At 36.6% G+C, this 24,083-nt stretch overlaps 1 protein-coding gene across 1 annotated transcript; it reads left to right on the forward strand.

Annotated features, from left to right (window-relative positions):
* Nucleotides 1-3,509: 3,509 nt before the first annotated feature.
* On the forward strand, nucleotides 3,510-21,687 carry LOC110718079. The gene is made up of 25 exons (XM_021896883.1): nucleotides 3,510-3,658; nucleotides 3,743-3,893; nucleotides 4,028-4,137; nucleotides 6,413-6,578; nucleotides 7,523-7,623; nucleotides 7,718-7,790; nucleotides 7,886-8,021; nucleotides 8,219-8,379; nucleotides 10,663-10,787; nucleotides 10,870-10,966; nucleotides 11,781-11,877; nucleotides 14,367-14,418; nucleotides 15,007-15,108; nucleotides 15,199-15,345; nucleotides 15,485-15,647; nucleotides 15,721-15,969; nucleotides 16,063-16,223; nucleotides 16,341-16,469; nucleotides 16,562-16,679; nucleotides 17,048-17,243; nucleotides 17,381-17,492; nucleotides 17,584-17,738; nucleotides 18,319-19,750; nucleotides 20,115-20,309; nucleotides 20,719-21,687. The coding sequence occupies exons 2-25, from the start codon at nucleotides 3,761-3,763 to the stop codon at nucleotides 21,187-21,189; spliced, it is 4,881 nt and encodes a 1,626-aa protein (XP_021752575.1). The 5' UTR covers nucleotides 3,510-3,658; nucleotides 3,743-3,760; the 3' UTR covers nucleotides 21,190-21,687.
* Nucleotides 21,688-24,083: the final 2,396 nt, after the last annotated feature.

Raw genomic sequence — 24,083 nt, forward strand, 5'->3', positions numbered from 1 at the left:
ATGATAGCACGTCCGTGCAAGTCTGCACGTCCGTGCCAAAAGCTGCACGTCCGTGCAGACCTTGGCAGAAGCTTCTGCCTCCATTTTGGCCCTCCTGCACGTCCATGCCAAACTTGGCACGGCCGTGCTTAGCCTTGCACGTCCGTGCCAAATCTGGCACGTTCGTGCAGACCTGCAGTCGAACTCCTTCCTTATTTTCTCCGTCCTTCTTATTTGGGGGTCATATAAATACCCCTTTAGAGCTCATTTGTACGGGGATGCAGTTTTTTTAGAGCTTTCCTCTTAGTTTGTAGTCTTAGAACATTAAATTCTCAAATCATTAGTTAGTTCTTAATTTTTAGCTTGGAAGCATTCAAATTCAATCATTGTAGAAGACAAAATCCACCATTGTTGCTCACTTTGAAGCTTCATAGTAACCATTTCTTACTCATCTTTTCTACTTCTCTTTACTTTGTTGTTGATTACTTGCTTAATTCTTGCATGCTTAGATTGTTAATTAGCTTAATCCTTAGTTTGAACTTGTTCATGAATTGCTTGAAACCTCTAATTGCTTTAACCTCCATGGATTGTGAGTAGTCTAAATTCTAGGGTTTGGGTAAAACCCTCAATGTAGTCACTAATTACTTGTTGCATGTGCTAATTTGGTTGTTGTGGGATGATGATTAGTTGAGCTTAAGTGGTTTAATTGCTTAGTTCTTGTATATGGCCATTGCTAGAACTATTTATCCAAGCTTTCTCAACGAAGGATCGAGAGATGAACTTGAGTTAGCTCCCTTATGCTTAATTGACCCGAAATGCCATGAGAATAGGGATTACCGGTCAAGGGAATGTTTATGTCATCGTGATTATGCTTTAACACTTGTTTTATGCTATGTAACCACGAGAGTAGGTTGTATTCACGATTCAAGTAATCCCTCTAGCTTGAGAGAGTAGTTGGGTGCTTTAGATGACTTCCCCTAATTTGTCCCATTAATTTACCTTGATTGTAGCATGCTAATTGTGATTTGTGATGAAGTTGAGTGGTATAACCCGAGCCCTAGATTCCTCTTAATATTGTTAATCTCCTCTTAGCTTTAGTTGAGTTGAATTAGAAGAAGTTACTCAAAACCAACCCAATTTAGAATTCATTTAGCTTATTTAAACGGTAGTACTCGGTGGTTGATTCAACGCCTCTCTTGGGTTCGACCCTTTCTTACCCTTACTATTGTTAGTGAGACCAAGATAGGAATCATTATCTTTGGTAGGCTCGACGACGGCCTATCACCCGACCATTTTAGGCAGATTTGGGCACAAAAATTCCGGCCCGAAGCTTAGCCCGACTCGAGAAGCGGGCTTAATTTTTTAGCTATCCGCCCAAATGCCCAATGATCACCTCTACTCAATTCATAAAAGGCGAGAAGGTGGAGTAATATCTAACAAGATCGTTGCGCATGGTTAATAGCAGATGAGATAATCACTGGCCGCAAGTTCATCCTCTTTTCACTTTCTTTAGTTATGAAATGCACTTGATGGTGAATGAATGAAAAGTACAGTGTTGCTAACATCGTCACTGAGCGTTACTAACGAATAAAAATAAAGAACTAAGTCCACGTGGGCAAGAACATAAAGTTGTAATATTTGAATAATATAATGTGATTTCCTAGGTAATTATTTTCAGAATTGTCACTATATAAACAAAAGTTGTTAATACAAGATATTAATGGGAGCTTACTCGTTTGGTTGCATAAAAAAAAAAAAAATAGGAGTGGGAATGTGAGGATAGATGAGAGGGAATAGGGAAGTAAAAAAGGTAGGTATGGAGGAGGGAAGAAAATGTGGCTTCTCTATTTTTGTAATTGTAAAGGAAAATGTTTTCCATTTTTAAGGACGTAATTTTCTACCCTTGGGAAAATTGTTTTTCGATCGTTCCCAAACCAAACAAAAGGAAAATGGAAAAAAAAGGAAAATCATTTTCCATTAAACATTTTACATCAAACTATACGAGGCCAAAGAGTAATTGATTAACCAGTTATTTAAAACTAATAATCTTAATTACCATTGTACCATTTTGAGAAACAATTTTGTTAATTAATAGAAGAAACTAGGGCAGCCTTCGAACGCTTGACTCCTTTATATCCTCGTTGCCTATTTGGCCTCGTTTTGGATGAGCACACTCAATGTTTAGAAAATGGCCAAAGTAGAATTAGTACGTTCGTATTAATTTGTAGTTAATTTATGTTATTTTTTTGGTTAATTTTGAGCTCAATTTGGACTCTTGTGAGCTAAAATGAACAATAAAACCTTAGCAATAAAAAAAGAATAATTGCACGCAAATCCATACATTTTTTGATAAAGCAAAACAAGACACTTAGGGGCCGTTTGGTTCGCACAGGGTAATCGGAATGGAATGAACTAAGGGAATGAAGGAGAATGGAATGAAACCCTTTCCACATGGTATGTTGTTTGGTTTACAAAAATCACCACCACCACCCAACAACCCATCTTCCTACTTTTTTAGCCACTCCACCGCCCAGCCACGACCTCCCCCACCCCTTGCCGCCCGTCGTCGATCCTCCCCCACCCCTCGCCGCCACGCAAAACTTTCCCCCGCCCACGTGAAACCCTAGAAAACGATCTCCTCCCTCTAAAATCGCCGGTCGTCCCTTCCCCTAGCCACCAAGTGTCGAGAAAACTCAATCTTGCTTTGTCTTGAGGTTCGATTTCGGGGTCTAGATGCGAGTGTGTTCAAGTGAGTGAGCTGCTGCGAATTCCGGCGAAGTCAAAGATGCGAGTGTCTTGAGGTTCAATTTCAGGGTCTAGGCGAATTCCAGCGAGGGATGGGGAGCTACTGCGTGTCTCGGCGAGGAGTTGGGTAGCTGCGGCGAATTCCGGTGAGGATTTGGGAAGCCGCGGTGAATTCCGGTGAAGAGTGGGGAAGCCACGCGAATTCCGGCGAAGGATAGGGAGTTCCGACAAGGTGGCTGGGTGGTGGGGGTAACTAGTTGTTGGTGTATGTATGGTGGTGTGGTGGTGGCTTAGGAAAGGGAATGGAAAAGTCGGGGGGGTGGGGAATCAACGTGGACTGATTTTGGGTAAACTTAACAATAAAAAAGGGTAATGGGAATGAAAAAATTGACAAACAAACAACAACAAAGGGAATGAGACATGTTCATTCCCTTTCCCTTTGATTATTAACCCCAACCAAACGGCCCCTTACTTTAATTTATTATTGATTCTGAGCTCAATTTGGGTTCTTAAGGGATAAAATGATCCCTTAAAACCTTTGTAAAGCATTTTTCGACATGCAACTCAAAACCTCAAAACCTCTTCTCACAAGGGGTAAGAAAATTACTTAATAACTGACCACTAACGAAGCTCCAAGTCATAATACGGAGTATTTTTTAGTGGTAATAAAAGTCAAAATTTTCTAAAACATAAATAACTACGTAGTAAATAAAATAAAATAGAGCGAGTAACTTTTAATTTTAAGACCATATAGGTCGTTTCTATATTTCCATCTGATTTAAATCACCGTACAAATGAATGAATGATACAATTAACAATTTCGTTCATCAAATGACCGGTTACCCAACCTGAAGAACATTCCTCAAAAATAAATCCCGACTTTTTCCGGCGAGATCGATCGGAATCTCGTCGGATCTCCCGATCACTCCCTTAGGTAAACTTTTCTCTCTCCTCAAATGGCGTCCCAAATTCGATCATCAACTTCGAATTCAAAAATTCAGATGTTTTTTTTTTGCAGGTAATTTGAGCTACAAAAATGGAGTGGTCTACGATACAACATCTAGATCTTCGACATGTCGGTCGAGAAGCGAAGCCATTGCAGCCTCATGCCGCTGCATTTCATCCCAGTCAAGCCCTAATTGCTACTGCTGTCGGAAAATACATTATTGGTAAAATTGCTAAAACCTCAATTTGTAATTCTTAAAATTAAGATGATCTTTGTTGTGTTTTTGATTTTAATCGATTGTTACTATGTAATTGAGTTGGTATGTGATGTTATTGAATCTTGCTTGGTGTGTTGTAGAATTTGATGTACTTACTGGGAGTAAGATCTCTACCATTGACATTAGTTCGCCTGTTGTTCGGATGTCGTATAGTCCTACCAGTGGTCATGTTGTGATTGCTATACTAGAGGTAATGTTGCGGAATTATTGAATTATGCTGCCTTGTTGTAAATTGTACGCCGTAATTATTGAATTATACTGCCTTGTTGTTGCTATACTCAAGATAATGTTGCGGAATTATTGAATTATACTGACTTGTTGTTCTTAGAAAAGCAAGGTTTTCCGACTACTGAGTAGTAACTATAGATATATCTTGCTCGAACATGTCACATAGCTTGATTTATGCTTGTTTCTACCTGATCATTCCCTCTAAATCATCCTTTTTGACAAAACGATGTTCCTAAAGTCTCGGTCTACTTCTCTATTACAAGGCTGTCTAAAACCATAAGTATCTTACGTTACGAGGGCTTAAATCCATGGGGTGAATCATCCTTTTCTCATAAGACTAGTTGAGGCTTAATATCCAAGCTAAGTCCTCACAAAAGGCAGCTAAAGGATGAAAAAACTTCTATGATTCATGGCGAAAGTTCTTTATAAGACTATAACTTCCATATTTAATATTAGATTTCAAGTCCCATAATTTTCAATACGAGTTCATTCTTTCGTGTATATACCAGAGATTTTGGTTTGGCTTGTTGCTCTTGGGATGGACCAAGTTCAACTCCATATTTTTCAGGTTATTAACACAGTCATCGGGATCCTTAGTAGCAAAACTCAAAATTTACATGACCTTGTGGTTGAGAAGGTTCACTAGTTGTGGTTTGCAAGATCTACATTAGTTAGTAATTCTTTTCAATTTACTTAATTTCCTTAACTCTGGAGTTTGGAGTAATAACCATCTACTTATAAGGATCTAACAATATAAGGACATGTTTCCCCTTTTATAAACTACCTAGGTACTCTTTGAGATATATTCTTGTAATCTTTTACCATTTAGGTTGTAATGCCCCTCTTGCCTCTCATCTCTCGCCTTTTACCTCTTTCTTACTGTTTTTCTCCCCCATGTTATGATATACTTCCTCTATTTTTATTACTCGTAACATTTTAATAGTACTCTCTCCGTTTTTTTAAATGCATCACTTGGTGACGCGCAGAGTTTTAAGAAAGTAATATAATATTATGAGTGGATGAATAATTTAATATAGTAAAAGTAAGATGGGGACCATGAAAGAGAAAATATGTGAGAGAGTAAATATTTTTATTATTTGAGTGAGTACCATGGAAGAGAGAGAAATGATAAAATAATTTGAGTAGGGTTTAAAGGAAGAGAGAGAAATAATATAATATAGTATAAAGTTACCAAATATAGAAGTTATGCATTTTAAAAAAACATCCATAAAAGGGAATTGATGCATTTGAAAAAAAAAACGGAGGGAGTATACAGACTATACACTATTCACATACTTCACTTCATTGCATTTTGTGATTTATGTGGGATTTTGTTAGATTTGTCTCAATGTTTACTTTATTAAAATTTGATTTTTATAATTGTTACGGATGTATAATTTAAGATAAAAACGATAGAAGTAATACATTGGCAAACGTGAAACAAGAATTGTTGCAAGTAAAAAAAACAGAGGAAGTATATGCTGTTGATGGTTCAATTGACATACTCCTGTCTACAGACTCTACACCAGTTTCTTTACATCTTTTCAAGGTTCTGTTTTTGGGGAAGGATATTGGTATGCATAAGTTTTCGTAGCCACAATGTTGTGATGAGTCAAATTTCTAAGCTGTACGAGAATTGTGAGTGATTACCTGTGGGTAGTTTTCCTCCTTTTTTCCGTTGTAAAAATCGGTTTCTAAGGACTTTTGAATGGACAATTGCTGATACTTCCGTAGCTTGTGAATGAATGGCAGAAAGGGTACAAAGTCTCTTTAGATTATTTTTTAATTTTTAAGTTATCTTATTAACTTAAAGGGTGCTTTTGCATCATAGGGAGATATATTTAAGGACTATGGGCACTGATGATCATGTCTTTCTTCTTGAATTCCAGTTAGTATTTTGGTATGCTCTTCATAGAACTTCGTTGTGGTGTTCTTGTCTCAAAAATTCGCTGTGGTGAATGAAATATATTTAAGGAATATGGGCACTGATGATCATGGGATTAAGGCTTTGATTGATTGATTGATCTCTCTTCATCTCTTGCACTCATGTTGTTGAAACTTCAATAGTTAGATTAATTAATTTTAAGTGGATGCTGCCTTCTGGTACCACATACCGCCATGATCAGCCCCGAACTAGCATTTGGGGAAAGTATAGTAAACCTGAGATCCTTAATTTGTGCACAGCTTAAAATCTTTTAATGACATGTCAAATGTTGATTGAGTGTTTTGCTATTTAGGACTGTACCATTCGCTCCTGTGATTTTGATGCGGAGCAAACTTGTGTTCTTCACTCACCAGAGAGGAAAATGGAACCAATTTCTTCTGATGCTGAAGTTCATATGGCCTTGACTCCTCTCCAACCTGTTGTTTTTTTTGGTTTTCACAAGAAGATGAGTGTAACAGGTTTGTTTGGCTCTATTATTATGTAAATAATGAATTTCTATTAGAGGTGCCTGCAGCTCAACTTGTTTAGCTGTATCAAATATTTTTAGTGTTTGTTAGGAAGAAAATGGTCTTATATTGGCAAATGTAACTTTATGAGGGGAAGTTGGTTGAAGCCCTTATCAAGGGCTTCAATTAGTTGTTGCTATTCCATCGGAAAAACTAAAACTCATCTTGCTATAAAACTTACAACATTAATATCAAGTTGATGAAGCATTCCAAAGGTGAGTGATCCTCATATTTCTATGGGCAGGAATAGCAATAGCTTTTACTTAATCTGGAATTTATCCAATGGTTTCCTTTTGCTATCATGAACATTACTGCCTTCAATAAAGATTAGAATAATTGTTTATGTCAGTATTAAGAATTAAGATCATGAACAATTGTGTATTGTTCCTATATTGTTTTTGCTGCTTGTAGAACAACTATTATTACTATCCATTGTTTTCACGACTCCCTCCGCCCTAGATTTTTCTTTACACCTTCCTTTTTCACTTTTATTTTAAGAATGACCCCATCTTTGTAACAATACCTCCCTCTTCCTAAGACTGAAAAGTTTGGTCCCCCCCTATGCTTTCTCATTCAATCAAAAATAAAATAAAATTATACCCCACTATTTCTTGGCACATCTGCTTTTTCAATGATATTACAATGTATAACCACTTATTGCCTAAAAATTATTGCAAAAGTGTTGAGGGATTTTTATTTTTGTAGTTGTAATTGTGGTTGTGGCAGTAACTAGCTTTGGATAACTGGAGTTTGAGAAAAAAAATTGTTATCTACAGCTAGGAGGGGAGATGAGGGCATCCGTGTTTGATTTAATTATTGTGTGCATGATGTGAACTTTCTGCCTTAATGGCTCAGTTTATTTTTAGCAATTCCATTTAATTTTACTCTTTAAGCAGTTGTCGGAACTGTTGAGGGAGGCAGGGCTCCCACAAAAATAAAGACAGATTTGAAGAAACCTATTGTGAATCTTGCTTGTCATCCCCGACTTCCAGTTTTGGTAATTCCACTGCTTGATGTCTTGCTCACTTTTTCTTTGCTGCTCATAATCTGTTTGACCATCAATTCTGAGCTTTATGAGGCTGTGATTTCAGTATGTAGCTTATGCAGAAGGGTTAATTAGAGCTTACAACATTCATACGTATGCGGTTCTCTACACATTACAACGTAAGACTGGAGTATCATTCTTGCCTTCCTATTTTGATTGCTTTGCAGCAGCATGGATACTTATGCATATGCCTCACTTTAACCTGATGTTGCAGTTGATAATACTATAAAGCTACTTGGTGCTGGTGCCTTTGCTTTTCATCCAACACTAGAGTGGATGTTTGTTGGTGACAGACGGGGTACACTTTTGGCATGGGATGTGTCTACAGAGAGACCAAGTATGATTGGAATGTAAGAACCTTTTTAATTACCTTTAATAAGTGTCTCACTATGACTTGTTCTTGAGTACGCTGTTTGTCAGTTATGACTCATTATCTGTCCTTTAAACTTGGGTCCTTCCTCCTTACCATTTTGTTATTACAATATCTGCATATAAAAGTTGTGACATAAGTCATGTACAATGTAACACTCTTTAAAATTTATTTCAGAACACAAGTGGGTTCCCAACCTATCACATCAGTTGCTTGGCTGCCAGCATTGCGGTTGATAGCCACTTTGTCAAAAGATGGTTCCCTTCAAGTCTGGAAAACACGGGTGGTACTAAATCCCAATAGAGCGCCTATGCAAGCAAATTTCTTTGAGCCTGCTGGTTAGAAAATTCTTGAACTCTTTCCATTGCTGACAAATTTGTGTAATTAATCTTATTTTTAGTAAGATTATTAGTTTATCAAGCTGAACTCTAGAGGATTCAGGGTCATGTTCTCTGCTTCTAGATATGTTTTAACTGAATCCTGGGTATGAAACTTATCTCACATTAACCTGTCATTGCTGTGCGAGAAAGAATTAGTTGCTGTAATCTGGATAATGTTCACCCTTTGAATTTTTTTATTAAATAATCATATATCGTTAAATGCTCTGTAAATAATTATTGAGTGTTTTTATGCAGATTAACAGAATCCCGTAAAAGACACCTCTTGGTTTCTTGTTAGAAATAACAGTTATTATTTATAAATTTTAATATAAAGGACTTAATAATTTTGAAAAGCGTGCAAGACGCATTCAGGCTCGAGAGCTGGCGCCTTAGCTCTGCCAGGCGCAAGGATCTAAAAAAGGTGCATGCCTATGTGCCTTTTGCGCTTTATATTGTGGCCTTTGTAGGGCGTCAATTTCTGCTGTGTATTATAAGTTTTTAAAAACATTACGTGACTTTGCAACAGTCAGTTTTACTTGAATACTAAAGGAGAGAGAAGGCGGCCATATGCCCATATCCATCCATTTAATTCAAGAAGCCTAGCTATCATGGGGGCTCTTTCTCAAAGTTCTTTTATAGACTTATTTGATAGAATATAATTAATTTATACGAATAAATAAAGTACACCTCACCTACAAAAGGCGAGTGCCTTCACCTTGTGCCTGTGTTCCATGGTCTTTTGCGCCTTGCTGCACCTCGCGCCCTTAAAAAGTAAGTAAAGGAATGACAAAGAAGATCGGTTAATTACGAAGCCATTTTTCAAAATAGGAATGTTTGAACCGAATTGTTAATTAAGAAAGTAATTAATTGAAATGTTTTTTTAGTCTTATGGACCTACTGTTTTTTAGTTAAACTGAAATTTAATATCACTGGGTAATCACATTGAAGTTGGTAGCTTGCTGAAATACTTTTCAGCAGCATGTTTTTCTATTATTTTTACATTATTGAATATTTCAGTATGCACCCTTCAAATTTCTTGGCTTCCTACAGGAAACTGGAAGGCTGACATGATTACATCTAATAACACAAGTCCTAATCCATGAGCACCCATAATTAAGCTATAACTGCTAATTTAATGTTGAATTTCCTAGAAAAACCCTTTGATGGACCTCTGTAAGGAGTCCAATTCTTCCCACATCCTAGATTTTTGAGATCCCCTCGCTACTAAGTAATCTGTGGTTGGAAGAGCAAGGAGTATAACCTGTGTATGAAAGGAGATACAAGACAGACACAAAGTCCAGCTGCTTTCAGAGAAAAGATTAATTGATGATGGCATCCTGATTTTCTCACCCTAGGATAGATAAGTGATCATTAGTTTATTACTAATGGATGCTTTTCTCTTATAAACCCACTGATTATGCTCCTTTGTACTCCAGAATTATACAGAACTGGAAACTGCAGTATCTATTCAGTTTTCATATCCAACCATAGAGCCATTTTTGGCTGAATTAAGTTGAGCTATTGTAACAGACTAGACAAACTCTAGTAACAGAGCAATAAGCTTGAGGGAAGTGTTATTAGCTGCTTCGCCTATAGGCTGTGGTGGTTGTTGTTGGTCTACTGCCCTTCTTTTCAGCATATTCTTTGTAGATATCTTCCTGTAGCTGCTTCTTACACCAATAAAGTAGCCTAATAAGAAGCGTATCAAATTTGAAAATCTTCAGTCATAAATCTTAATCCCTTCATGTGCATTGCAGAGACTCTGTGTAAAGCATTCTATGCCGAAGTGTAATTTTTTAAAGATTTTTTAAGATTTTATTTTTATATTTTTATTTGTTATTTTTACTATGTAAACAAATCTAGTACACTTGTTGAACAATCAATCGTAGAGCTGGGCTCTTATTTTGCAAATACTCTACTGACTACTTCAGGGAGAGTATAAAGACATCATTCATTGTACTTTGAATAACTACTATATTATAAATGCTTGGCATGTGTGTTCTAGCTCCCTCTCTCTCTATGTATGTATATGTTTGAACGTTTGTGTCATCAATGAGACAATTTCTGGTGGTGCATGTACTTTAGTCTACAGAAATCCAGGAGAAGTTATACTTTTTAGCCAAGTATAAACAATTCATTTTGTAAGAGTTTGTTGTGGTTGGACCTTGATGTAAGCTGTTCTTTGAAGCTGCTTTCATTTTCTTTTCTCTCATGTCTACAAATTATCTCTCTCTTGTGTAGCAATCGAATCTCTCGACATTCCAAAGATTCTATCTCAGCAGGGCGGAGAAGTTGCTTATCCATTGCCACGTGTCAGAGCTCTGGAAGTTCACACTAAACTGAATATGGCCTCATTACTATTTGCAGTTGAGTATATTCGTCTGAATGAATTTTCTTGGCTTTTAACTTAATTTTTGAAGGTTTTATATATTTCTTTTTATCTATTAGAAAATGGCAAATGTAGACAATGTTAAAAACAAGGCGTTCACTAGAGAAGGAAGGAAACAACTCTTTGCTGTTCTCCAAAGTGCAAGGGGATCTTCAGGTGATAAGAAATTGTTTTTAGCTTCTTAATGCATTGCCATCATGTTTTTTTGAGATGCTTCAATGCCTGTTTCCTTTGAAGATGTGCTAAAAGCTGGGCATACAAGTGCACCAAGACTCTCTCTCTCTCTCTCTTTTTTAGACTTCAAGTCTTTCTGACAATGTGATTTAACTATTGTTTAGTGACAAAGAAATAGGCTTTGGTATCTTATACTGCTAGTCAAATAGAGTACATTTGTAGCTTCCATGCTGTTTGTTTATCACCCCACTTGTATTCTTAGAGATTTGATTGTTCCCTCCTTGCTAAACTTTGAGTTGCAACGAAATCTTGGGCTAGGACTGTGTTTGACGTTGTTTCTAAGACTGGATCAATACCAATTATACACTCTTTTGTTTTTTCAAAGGAGACCATTAAGTTGGGATAAAACCTAGCAAACATATGTTTATGCTAGTGTGATAGACAGAGCAAAAATTCTAGAAATGTTGGTTTGACTTAACTTATAATTTGCTCTGCCAGCTTATAGTCAGTATTTTCTTATGAAGCATAAAATGTTTGTTTGATTTTTTTTTTTTTTTTTTCATGTTGTTATCTATCCATCGATTAGCCCCTTTCTCATTCTAGAAAATATCTTATTTTAAGAATATTGTATGTCGTTCCAAGTTTCTACAATGTTTACATTCCACATACTTTGGTATGTATTAAAGCAATGAGACAATTTCTCATGTTAGATATTGCTTTATCTTGCCGTTCAGTACTGATAACTTTACTTTCTAGGGCAGTTGTTCATTTTTATTGATGTAATCTTTGATTGCAGCATCTGTTTTGAAGGAAAAACTTGCTGCTTTGGGCTCTTCTGGAGTACTGGCTGACCACCAGTTGCAAGCACAATTGCAAGAGCATCATTTGAAAGGGTAGGCTGAGATGCTGTTTTAATTTTAATTTTTATCCCTATTGTTTTCGTATGGAAGGAGCAATGTTATTAAAATTGCGATTCAGATCGTAGAATCGTACGATTCTACGATCCTAATCCACCTAAACGATGTAAATCGCTGGTAGAATCGTTATGTTGTAGAATCCCTCATAGAATCGGTGGAATCGGTACCGATTCTACGATTCTATACCGATTCTACTCCTGCAAAAAACCTGATTTTTGGAAACCCATAACTTTTGATTACGAAGTCGGAATTAGGCTTATAATATATCATTGGAAAGCTCTTGAAGTCTACTTTATGATAAAATTGGTTTCGTACCTATATCATTTATATATTTTATGTTATAGAGTAAAGAGTGTAAGGGTGTCATAGTTGAACCTAACTTTAGTCAATGACTTACATATTATTCAATCTAAATCATAATAAAGCTTATGAAACATCAATTTAAATAGCTTTTAAGATTCTATCCAACCATTTAAATTTTATGGGCATAAGAATGTATTCATGAGTCTCATGCACTCAACTTTGGGCATATAAAAAACACTTTTATAACATGAGTTTGTTGTACTTGTCATTCTTTAGCTATCTCGTTAAATGAACTAACTTGACACTTAGTTTTCTATCTTTATTGGATTTTTTTTTTATAATTCATGGGTCTAGGGAAAATAATTTTACGAGTCAACAACATTATTTTTTTCATAATTTAACAACAACTGTCGTGTACTCTCATGGTTAAGAATGTGTATCAATAATCCGACTTTATAGTTTATAGTGTATTGTTTGAGTTATGCACGTGCAAAATTACTTTAAAAACTATTTTATATTTGTATGTCAATATTATGTTATTAACAATATATATTATTATCATTCTCACTGCTATAAAATTATGTATGTAGTCATTTGTTACATTTTGAAGCCCAATTTTACTTTTTGGTAGAATCGTACGATTCTACGATTCGATTTTACCGATTCGATTCTACCCCACTCACCGATTCAAAGTAGAATCCCGATTCTAATAACTTTGGGAAGGAGAACTTTTTTTTAGCGACATTTACAGTTGCTTTTCCTATTTAAGAATCAATGCCAACACAGTTAATATTCATTCGGCTACTGGGTTTAGTGTGAGTCTAATAGATGGATTTTGAGCAAAGAGCACCTTTTGATGAGAGACTAGAACAAAAGGCTTCAAGGAAACTAATCTTTACTGATCTGTATGAAGCCAGTAGGTGAACAATGGTATTTGTGGGTATTTGTACCTGAGATTCTAGGTAAGGGTCAATATATTGAGTGGAATAGGAGATCCTTTGAACATGGTATATTAGAAATCCTGGCAAATTCAAAACTTAAAATATGAAAGAGTAATGTAACCTTTAAAAAACTACAGATAAACAGAAGGCCTTAAAACTTCTTACCCATGATTGTCTTTCTTTAATCCTTATGTCATTTTGTGAGCTGTTAGACCTATTTAAACGTTCCGTTGCTCACTTGGTTTATAGCACTGCTGGAGACACTAAACATTGGTGTTGGCCCTCTTGTGCCTGCTATGCGCACACAAGTGCCGCGACTAACCCCTCACTCTTGTAGCCAATTGGAAAAAGTGCTCCTTATGAATCAAACGCTTACTTGTGCTTCAATAAGTATTCATCTCTTTCTGCACAAGACTTGCACCCTTGCTGCTTGGTTGGCAAGGGCGTGTTTTGCTATTCGTTATCAAAACACTCGAACCTTCTAAAAGGATTGATAAATTGATATGGTGTCAGTTACACCATGATTTGATATGCTACTGTAGAAATCTGTCTCAAGTTCAGGCATCTTACATTTTATTCAAGTACAATATCCTTGCATTGGCATTTTTTTTGCTTTGCATATCAAATTATCAATACATGATCGATAATTTTTTTATTTATTTTTTATATCAATATTATGGTATTAAATGCTGATTGAAGTTGATAGCTCTAGTTAAACCTTTTATAAGGCTATGTTCAGTTCAACTTATTTAAGTTTGGTATCAGCATACTTCTCAGTCCACATCAGATCTTATCTTATCTTTTTATTTGCGTTTATTTATCGTTGAAAATCTTTATTTTCATCAATTAAATTATTTGAAAATTTCATTTTTGGAAATCACATAATAATACGAATTTAATGACTTCTCATTTGATAATTTTTTATCTTACGAATAGTGTTTAGATTAGGTCAAAGTTTGGTCAAATCTAGAAATCAGATCAGATCAAATCAGAAAAATTCATACCAGATTAGATCATGTGAATTGAACATAGCCTGATAAGAAATGTGAAATTAGTCATTGTTCTGGCTAAATGACAATTGTTGGACACTTGCACTTTAAAGTAGTAAAATTAGGAAAAGCCTGGTACCTCCTCTGTTAAAAAACAACCTTTTCATTTGTTTTTTCAATAAAATTTATTTAGTTTCTTCATATCTGATTAAAATTTTCTTTATTATGCCAGACAAAATCAGCTTACAATTGCTGACATTGCGCGGAAGGCTTTCCTGTACAGTGTATGTTGCTGCATTTTCTTATACTTGTAAATTCATTGTAGGCCTTTATGCTGTAGGGGAAGTTCCATCTTATGACTATGATGCACAACTACACATTTGATACTGTTGTAATGAATGTTGAGGCATTTCTGTATAATTTTTTTTTCTTTTTCTTTCCTAAGGCTTATCTGATTAGTAACTGTGGAACCTTTGTTCTCACTTTGGCCTGAAAACATGTTTTCTTATCTTTTGTATGGAACTATGGATGTGCCACAGTTAGATGCTATTACAGTATATTATAAGTTGGTGACATTCTATGATCAGCAACTGCTTGGCATTATGTTTGCTATTGCTGTAGATAAAATATAATTCATGGAATTGGTTATGTTAAAGAAATTGCTTACATCAATAGATAATATTTACATCAGTGTTTACATATTTCTATCAATCTCATTAATACCATTGAGTTAAAGGTTTTCCAGTTCTTTGTTCAACACACTTGTTTCTGTGTTAAAATTCCAGTTGGGAAACTACTATTCCTTTCGAAGTAATTTGCTCTTGATACTTAATTCCTTCATTTATTGTTCTGTATTCTATTTTGTTTCACAGCATTTTTTGGAGGGGCATGCTAAAAGTGCTCCAGTTGCTCGTTTGCCTCTCATCACCTTACTGGATACTAGCAACCATCTTAGACATCTTCCTGTTTGTCAGGTACATCTTTCACTGGTCCCAGTAAACTGTAATTTTATATCTTTTTGATTTCATTAACTTATCTGCCTTGAAATTTGTACTCCATTTCAGCCATTTCATTTGGAGCTTAATTTTTTCAATAAAGCAAATCGGGTTCTGCATTATCCTGTCAGAGCTTTCTACATGGAAGGTGTAAATCTCATGGCCTATAATCTATGTTCTGGAGCAGACAGTATTTACAAAAAGCTTTACAGCTCGGTACTAAGGCTAACTTCTGTTTTTTTTTTTTTTTTTTTTTTTTTTTCCTTTTTCTATTTTCACGAGTGTTGTGATGTTTTTGTGTATCTGCTTCCATGATCATGTCTTAAACTCTTCCCTTTTTTGCTGTTGCTTTCAGATGCCTGGAAATGTTGAATATCAACCAAAGAGTGTTGTATATAGTAGGAAGCAGAATTTATTTCTTGTTATTTTTGAGTTAAGTGGTGCAGCAAATGAAGTTGTTCTCTACAAAGAAAATACGGATACCCGATTGGCGAATAGTAAAGACAGTACAGTCAAAGGTTGGTACATATAGAAACCAATTTCAGGTCTTCACGTGGAAAAATATTTACACTGGATTTTGTATTGATGTAGGTCAAGATGCAGCGTTCATTGGTCTTGATGATAGCCAGTTTGCTATTCTTGACAGTGATAAGATTGGACTTGCTTTGTATATACTTCCTGGAATGTCATCTAAAGAACTTGATGACAAGAACAAAGCAGCACTTGAAGAAAATCCTACAGCAGATCTGGCTGCTGATCCTGCTCCAACAAGTTCTGTCAAGGGTCCAGTGCATTTTATGTTCGAATCTGAAGTTGACCGTATCTTCTCTACTCCATTAGGTAATTACAAATGAAAATTTATGTCTTTGATTTTCACTTTTATTTTTGAATATTTTGCTGATCCATTTTTTTTTTTTTTTTTTCTAATTGCAGAATCAACCTTGATGTTTGCTTCTCATGGAAATCAGATTGCTTTGGCAAAGATTGTGCAAGGATATCGTCTATCAAGCAGTGATGGCCGTGGCCATTATATACCAACAACAGCTGAAGGGAGGAAGTCAATCAAGCTGAAAGCAAATGAGATAGTACTCCAGGTAATATTTGATACAGTGATGAGAGATATTTTTCGTTACAATCACATTTATGCACAGATTACTTACCTCTTAAGAGGCATTTGGTTAATGTTGTTTGTTGGTTGATTACCTTTGTAGGTTCACTGGCAGGAGACTCTTAGAGGTCAAGTTGCTGGGATAATGACTACTCATAGAGTTATTATTGCTTCAGCAGATTTGGAGATTTTTGCTAGTAGCTTAGCAAAATTTGATAGAGGACTTCCTTCGATATCCTTTGTCAATTGGGCACCATTTTTCAGTTTTTGGATCTCATAATTAAGAATATTTACAGAACTTGTTGAACTTGACTTTTTTAATACTTTAGATCTCTTTTGTGGATTGGTCCTGCTCTCCTTTTTTCTACTGCTACAGCAATCAGTGTGCTTGGATGGGATGGAAAAGTGAGGACTATCTTGTCAACTAGCTTGCCAAATGCAGGTATAGTGACCTTAACATTTTATGTATTGCCTAATATCACTCTTTTGTCTACAATATGTTATAGTTTATCCATCCCTAAGAGAATGCCTAACAATTCTGTTTTGGCATTTGCCAAAATTGATATTTTACTGTTTTGTATAGTATGCATCAACTTCTGCCACCTCCATTGCTGCACTAGCGTCTAGTATATGTATATTATGTGTTTTTAAATTATTTAATGAAAACACTTTCCAAAACTTTCTATTATGTCGAAGTGGACTTTAGGACAGAGGTTATCTGAGCAATAAGCTGCTGCTTAATGACCTTTATTTTATCTGTTGAAATTTCTTACTTTTCAAGTGGCATAAATTACTTTTTTCTAACTGCAGTTCTTGTGGGAGCGTTAAATGATCGCTTGTTGCTAGCAAACCCAACAGACATAAGCCCCAGGCAAAAGAAGAAAATTGAGATAAAAAGCTGTCTTGTTGGACTTCTTGAGCCTCTTCTTATCGGATTTGGAACAATGCAGCAATACTTTGAGCAGAAGCTTGACCTTCCTGAAACATTATATCAGATCACATCAAGGTATTCTTAGAAGTATTATGACCGGAATGCTTATTTTGGGACTTTTGTCCATTTGTGATTTGTATAGGGTGCCCTGTGTCTTATTTCCTTTTCATTGTGACCTTCCATCTGACTTGTTCATAATAATTCTGGTGAAGGTTTGACAGCCTTCGCATTACGCCTAGATCACTTGATATATTAGCTAGGGGCTCTCCAGTTTGTGGAGATCTTGCCGTGTCATTATCCCAAGCAGGTCCACAGTTTACTCAGGTGACTATTGAGTTATATTTCAAGGATTATGATACAATTATATCTTTACAATTATTGTTTTCCTCACTTGCAATTTTGGAAATATACCTAGGTGCTGCGAGGAAGTTATGCCATCAAGGCCCTTCGTTTCTCTACTGCTTTGTCCGTGTTGAAAGATGAATATCTGCGTTCAAGAGATTACCCTCGATGTCCCCCGACATCTCATTTGTTTCATCGTTTCCGGGAGTTAGGATATGCCTGTATCAAGTATGTTGGTAGTCCAAATAATTTTGAAGCTTTCTTTCTCATATGACCTTGATGATTTTTTTTTTACTTGTTTTTACAGAGGAGAATTATTAGTAATCATCTTCATTTACACACATGCTTCCAAAATATGTAACATTATTCATAGTGACTTTATTTTGTGTTGGTGCCTCCCGTATTGCTGATCTGTGAATGTTTCTTGTTTTCAGAAGTCACTAATGGATGTTTCTGTATGAAATGTTTTCCCTTTTTGCCCCCCCCCCCCCCCCCCCCCCCCCCGAAAAAAAAAAAAAAAAGCTAAGTTTTATACATCCAAATTCCTATCCAACGCACTTGCCAAATGCTCCACTCACTAGTTTGGCTTGTTTGCCAATTCCATTCAGGAAGAGCTAATTGAAAAAAATAATACAGAGGGAGTTATATATATGGAATGAGAAATCATGCATTGCTCTTTTTTTTTTTTGGTTATTAATTTCATATGTGAAGATGGTTTTGAATAGCAGCCGCCCGTAGCTTTTTTTTGTGCAAATGATTTTACCCTTCTTTTTCCTAGATAACAGATAAGTTGTAAATGAAATTGCAGGTATGGACAGTTTGACAGTGCAAAGGAAACATTTGAAGTTATTTCAGACTATGAAAGCTTGCTTGATCTATTTATATGCCACCTCAATCCAAGTGCAATGCGACGTCTTGCACAGAAACTGGAAGAAGATGGTGCTGATCCAGAGTTGAGGAGATGTTGTGAAAGAATTTTACGAATTCGTTCCACCGGGTGGACACAAGGCATTTTTGCTAACTTTGCTGCTGAAAGTGTGGTTCCTAAAGGACCTGAATGGGGAGGTGGAAACTGGGAAATTAAAACACCAACAAATATGAAGGATATACCTCAATGGGAATTAGCTGCTGAGGTAATGCCATACATGAAAACTGATGATGGGCCTATCCCTGCAATTGTGACAGATCATGTTGGTGTTTATCTTGGCTGTATAAAAGGAAGAGGAAATGTTGTTGAAGTGAGAGAAGATAGTTTGGTGAAAGCTATTACATCTGCGGCTTCTGATGGTAAGCCAAACGGGATCTCTACTTTGGCTGATTCGATATTGAGCAAGGGAACTACGGCAACTGATTCGAAGGGTGCTTCATTGATGGGTCTAGAAACACTTACCAAACAGTCTTCAGGATCTGCTGCTGCAGATGAACAAGCAAAAGCTGAGGAAGAATTTAAGAGGTCACTGTATGGTACTTCTGGTGGTGATAGTAGTGATGATGAAGAGGGTGAGTCAAAAACTAAGAAATTTCAAATCAGAATTCGAGATAAACCGCTTTCATCTGCTACTGTGGATGTCAATAAAATCAAAGAAGCCACGAGGCAGTTCAGTTTGGTCCCGCCAATGGGCAGGACCAAGTCATCAGCTGGTGGATCTCAGGACCTTGGCCACACATTCCAACCCGCTGTTACAGCAACCAGCATGGGCTCAGTTCCCCCTATTTATGCTACTCCCGGGGATTTCTTTGGTTCTGATGCACTAGCTCAACCACCTGCTGGTTCACAGCCATCACCAGTGGTTAAGGGAGGTGGGGCAGCTGTTGGGCCTATTCCCGAAGACTTTTTCCAAAATACTATCTCTTCTCTTCAAGTTGCAGCTTCACTTGCTCCTCCAGGGACTGTAATTTCTAAACTGGATCAAAACTTTCAAGGTGTTGGAAGCCATCAGGTTGCAACTAGTCAACCTAGTTCATCTGCAAATAACGTTGGTTTTGCAGATGGTGGCGTACCCCCTGAAGTGACTCAACAAACTGCATATTCAACTGAATCAATTGGGCTTCCAGATGGAGGGATTCCACCGCAATTTGTGGGTCAGAATGTTGTCCCGCCACAGCCTCAGATTCAAGCCACTCAGCTGTCTAGTTCCTCTCAACCTCTGGATCTGAGTGTATTAGGAGTGCCTCCTGGTGCGGCAGACTCTGAAAAGCCTCCTGCACAACCCATTCCAACTTCTGTACGTCCAGGACAGGTGAATTTCCCCGTCTTTTCATGTTTGCATTTTGTATATCTTTGCCAGCTATCTTGAATTTCCTTTTGCTCTAGTGCTTAAGATTTCATTTTGTCCTTTATTATGTTACTCTCTTATGAATCTTCATAGTTTTTTTTTTTTTTTTTTTTTTTTTTTTTTTTTTTTTTCTCTACCTAGTCACTTTGCTCCATGGTTTTTGTAGTTTTTTGTAGGAAGTCCAAATATATTAACAAAAATAAAGTTAACTTCTTCACATGTTGTTCATGTAGTTTTCTGTAGGAAGTCCAAATATATAAACAAAAATATTTTCAGTGGGCAAATTCTTGAGTCTTCTCTAATTGTGATTACACTCACTTTGAAGCAGGTTCCTCGTGGGGCAGCTGCTCCAGTATGCTTTAAGACTGGACTGGCACACCTTGAGCAGAATCAGCTACCAGATGCATTATCCTGTTTTGATGAATCTTTCCTTGCTTTAGCCAAAGATCACTCACGCGGTTCTGATATTAAGGCCCAAGCCACTATCTGTGCTCAGTATAAGATTGCAGTTACTCTGCTTCAGGTATTATTTCTATAAACAACCATTTTGAAGATGGGGAACTTCCCTTTAGCACCAATATTTCCTTCTGTTGTCTTATTAGAGGTTATTATGACCCAAGTTGTTTTCCTGCATTCTTGGTGTGCTACTATGCTGGATTGCTGCTATTGGTATTTTGCTTTGTGGTTAGGGACTTCCTTGACCTTGTGCCCTTAGCCAAATGTATATCTGGCTGAACTGCTGAATAGAAGTTGCAGTCTGTGTGAAGTAGACCAGAAAACCTAATGGTTTTATTAATTTGTATACAGTTTTGCTGTATGCTGTGTTTTTTTTGCTTAAGCCTACATGTTGTTAGGCTCTATATCTATCTGTTGTCATAAAAAAATTCCACCTATAAATGTAAACCATTTACCCAACCCACATTAATTTTCAGGAAATTGGACGGCTACAGAGAGTTCAAGGCCCTCGTGCTATTAGTGCAAAAGATGAGATGGCCCGATTGTCCAGGCATCTTGGTTCATTGCCTCTTCTTGCAAAACATCGCATAAGCTGCATAAGAACTGCCATAAAACGGAACATGGAAGTCCAAAACTATGCTTATTCGAAACAGATGCTTGATCTCTTATTCTCTAAAGCACCTCCGGGCAAACAAGAGGAGTTGAGGAGCCTGATTGACTTATGTGTCCAAAGGGGCTTAACCAACAAATCAATTGATCCCATGGAAGACCCATCACAATTCTGTGCTGCCACCCTCAGCCGTTTATCCACAATTGGTTACGATGCTTGTGATCTCTGTGGTGCTAAATTTGCTGCATTATCAGCACCTGGTTGCATTATATGTGGTATGGGAAGCATCAAAAGGTCAGACTCTTTAGCAGGTCCTGTTCCCTCACCATTTGGCTAAGGTTAATGAATTGATTGGATTTTAAAATGAGACGAAACCATTGCTTCTGTCTCACTATTTTCGGGCAAATTATGATGTTTTTGACTGGCTGATTGCTGTGCAAGAAGTAGTTGATATCTTTTAATTTCTATTACACCAACATTCTTTTCCTCCTTTCCTGTTTCCTTTTTGCCTTTAGAGGTTGGGAAAAGAGGAAGGGGTGGTTTTACCAGGTTTTATCCCGAGCATATGTGTGTATGTGTATGTATAACGAGATTTTTTTTTTCTTGGGAAGGAATGTGCATATAGTATGTAGCTGTTATTACCCTCTGTATACTACTGAGTAGTTCAAACTATCCATTAATTATCAGTTCTTGGATATTTTGACACTTTAGTTGAAAATGGTTGCTCCTGTAAATGTCATGCCAGTTTTGACATTGAGAATGCGCCTTTTCAGTTTGAGGAGAAACGAGTGTGGGGAACTTGGGAAGGTTTATGGAAAATTTTCGTTTGTGTGCTTGATGTTTATCTAATTTGGATAATTGATGTTTACAAACTAATACTCGTAGAAAACATAACAAGTGGAATAAGTTTGCAAATATCAGGCACTCAAAGCAAAGAAATATAAACGAGAGAGACGTTAAGTAAAATTTTGCCAAATCTCAGGCAACTAAAATGGAGATATCCTTGAAAAAAAAAGGTTCTAGTAGGGTTGTAAGATTTGTAACCATTGAATTAATTCTTGTGGAAATAATGGATTATTAACGGAGTTAAGAACCTTTTCTCTCTCTAGGAAACCCAAGTCCATCCTCACATACCTTCCACCGCCTCTACTTCTCTTGAGGCTTGCTCGCAAGCGATTGGCGTTTCTCCTCTTGTCATGGCTGGCGAGTCCAGTTTTTTGCTTTTCTTAATTTTGCTTTTTTTTTTGGGGGGTGTTTCACGGTAAAGTAGACAGGGAAGATTGGAGAGTCACTTTCCGTTCTTCACATCCATTGGTGGCTGAGTCAAGTTTCGATATGTCATCTAGTGTTTTAGGTTTCAATAATCCAACGAAACAAGAGACCAAGACTATTCTTAGCGTCGCCGTTGAAAGGAGTTTTGTTAATTGTTTTTGTGACGGTAAAGATGAAGTTAAGATCAAGGTTTTCAATTTTCTCCATTAATCTAAGGCTAAGGGGAAGTGGTTTTCTTGCGTTGGTCCAAGCTAGAAGACTGTTCTTTAAGTTAGGTACCGATTCTGTTGGTGAAGTTTGTATGGGTTCTTTTTGCTTCTTCCAGTTGGCTCACGATCGGTTTTGTGAGTGTCTGTCTGTTTTTACTTTGTTTAATAGATTTAATTAGTTGTTCTTGATTTAATTTTATCTATTTATGTTTTTCTTGCTTAGTTTGCCTATTATGTTGCTTGAGTTTTTGTTGTTTAATAATTATGTTGTTGTTCATGAGTTGGAGCTCTGTCGGGTAGCTCTAGTTTTGGAGGTTGTCGAAGTGTTGTTTTCTTTGGAGTCTTGTTGGTTGATTTTGACTATGGATTTAGGGGTTATTAGGTTAAAAAATCCCTTGTTTGTTGGGTTTGTGATCCTTTTGGTTGCCTTTCAGGGTGGTGACTTTGTTCCTCTTGGAGCTATATATAAGAATTCAGGTGCGGGGAAGTCTTCACTTTGGATTAGTGGTTCCTTCGCTAGTAGTATAGGTGGTTTCCTTTGTTATGTTCTCCAGGGGTATTCCTTTGTTTCCTGTTGTGTGATGATATGGTCATTTAGTTTCTATCATCCCTTTGCAAGATTTGGTGATGACAAAGTCAGTCATCGTTGTTAATCCCAATCTTGAAGGAGGCTTTCCATTTTAATGGTTTGGGTAAGCAAAATCCTCCATCTTGCACTCTCTCTTGGTAGAGTTGCAAGAAGGGAACCTGCATTTGAGTGTCAGGTTTCTCATGTTTGGGTCGTTACAAATTACGACTCTCTTTGTTTTGTTATGAGTCTCCTAGGAAGTAGCTTTGCTTTTCAATCCCTAGGAGTTGGAGTTGTGTCAAATGTCCTTTTGTCGGCAGTAGGGTGCTTACGATTTTTGGTTGTTTCGTCTCTCTTCAACTTCCACGAACTGGTTTCTGGTCAGTGCAAGTTCCAGTTTCCTTCTTTGAGTTCAACTCGAGCTTATGGTCCATCTCGGGTTTTTCAATTAATATGACATTTATTGGTCCACTTAATGGTTTTGGCAGGATTTCTTTGGTTGTCCAGGCTTTACTGTTTAAGGTATAGTGTAAGGCACTTGTGGTATCTTCATTCACTTTGATCCTCTACTGGTAGTGGCAGTGGCAAGGCGTGTATGGGGGTTTGTTTCGGTGCGCTACCTCGGTTTCAATACTCATAGTTTCTTTGGTTGTTTGTGTGTTTAGGTGTGTTTTGTTGTTTTTTTAGTTCTCTTAGGTTCTAATTTGCTTTTATTTAAATAGTTTTCATTGTTAAAAAAAAAACTCGCGGAACTAAGATCGATTTAGGAAGAGTTTAGGCACGTCAAGAAATGAGGAGTATTTAATTACTTAAGTCATGTGCAAAAAAGGAAAAGGTGCTTGCACTCTTACAGTGAATCAACAAATTTAAAAGACCATGTCGATTTTGTTTGTCAATCATCATAAATTTTCCTTTCTTTTTTTAATTGTAGTGTTTGAATTTTAATTTGGAAAAATTGTCAAAAATCATACTACCTCCATTTTTTATTAGTTGACACGTTTTGACCATTCACACACATTCCTTTGACCATATTTTGTGATAAATATGTAAAGAAAAATATAGTCAAGTGGTATCTTGTTAGATTCGTCACAATGTATATTTTTAAAATGGAAATTTTGTGAAAAACTACCTATTATAGTCCAGAATTTGCGAGAAACTACCTATTAAAAAAATGTTGTAATT

The sequence above is a fragment of the Chenopodium quinoa genome, unplaced genomic scaffold, assembly GCF_001683475.1.
Source record: "Chenopodium quinoa cultivar QQ74 unplaced genomic scaffold, ASM168347v1, whole genome shotgun sequence".
In the NCBI taxonomy this organism is placed as follows: Eukaryota; Viridiplantae; Streptophyta; class Magnoliopsida; order Caryophyllales; family Amaranthaceae; genus Chenopodium; species Chenopodium quinoa.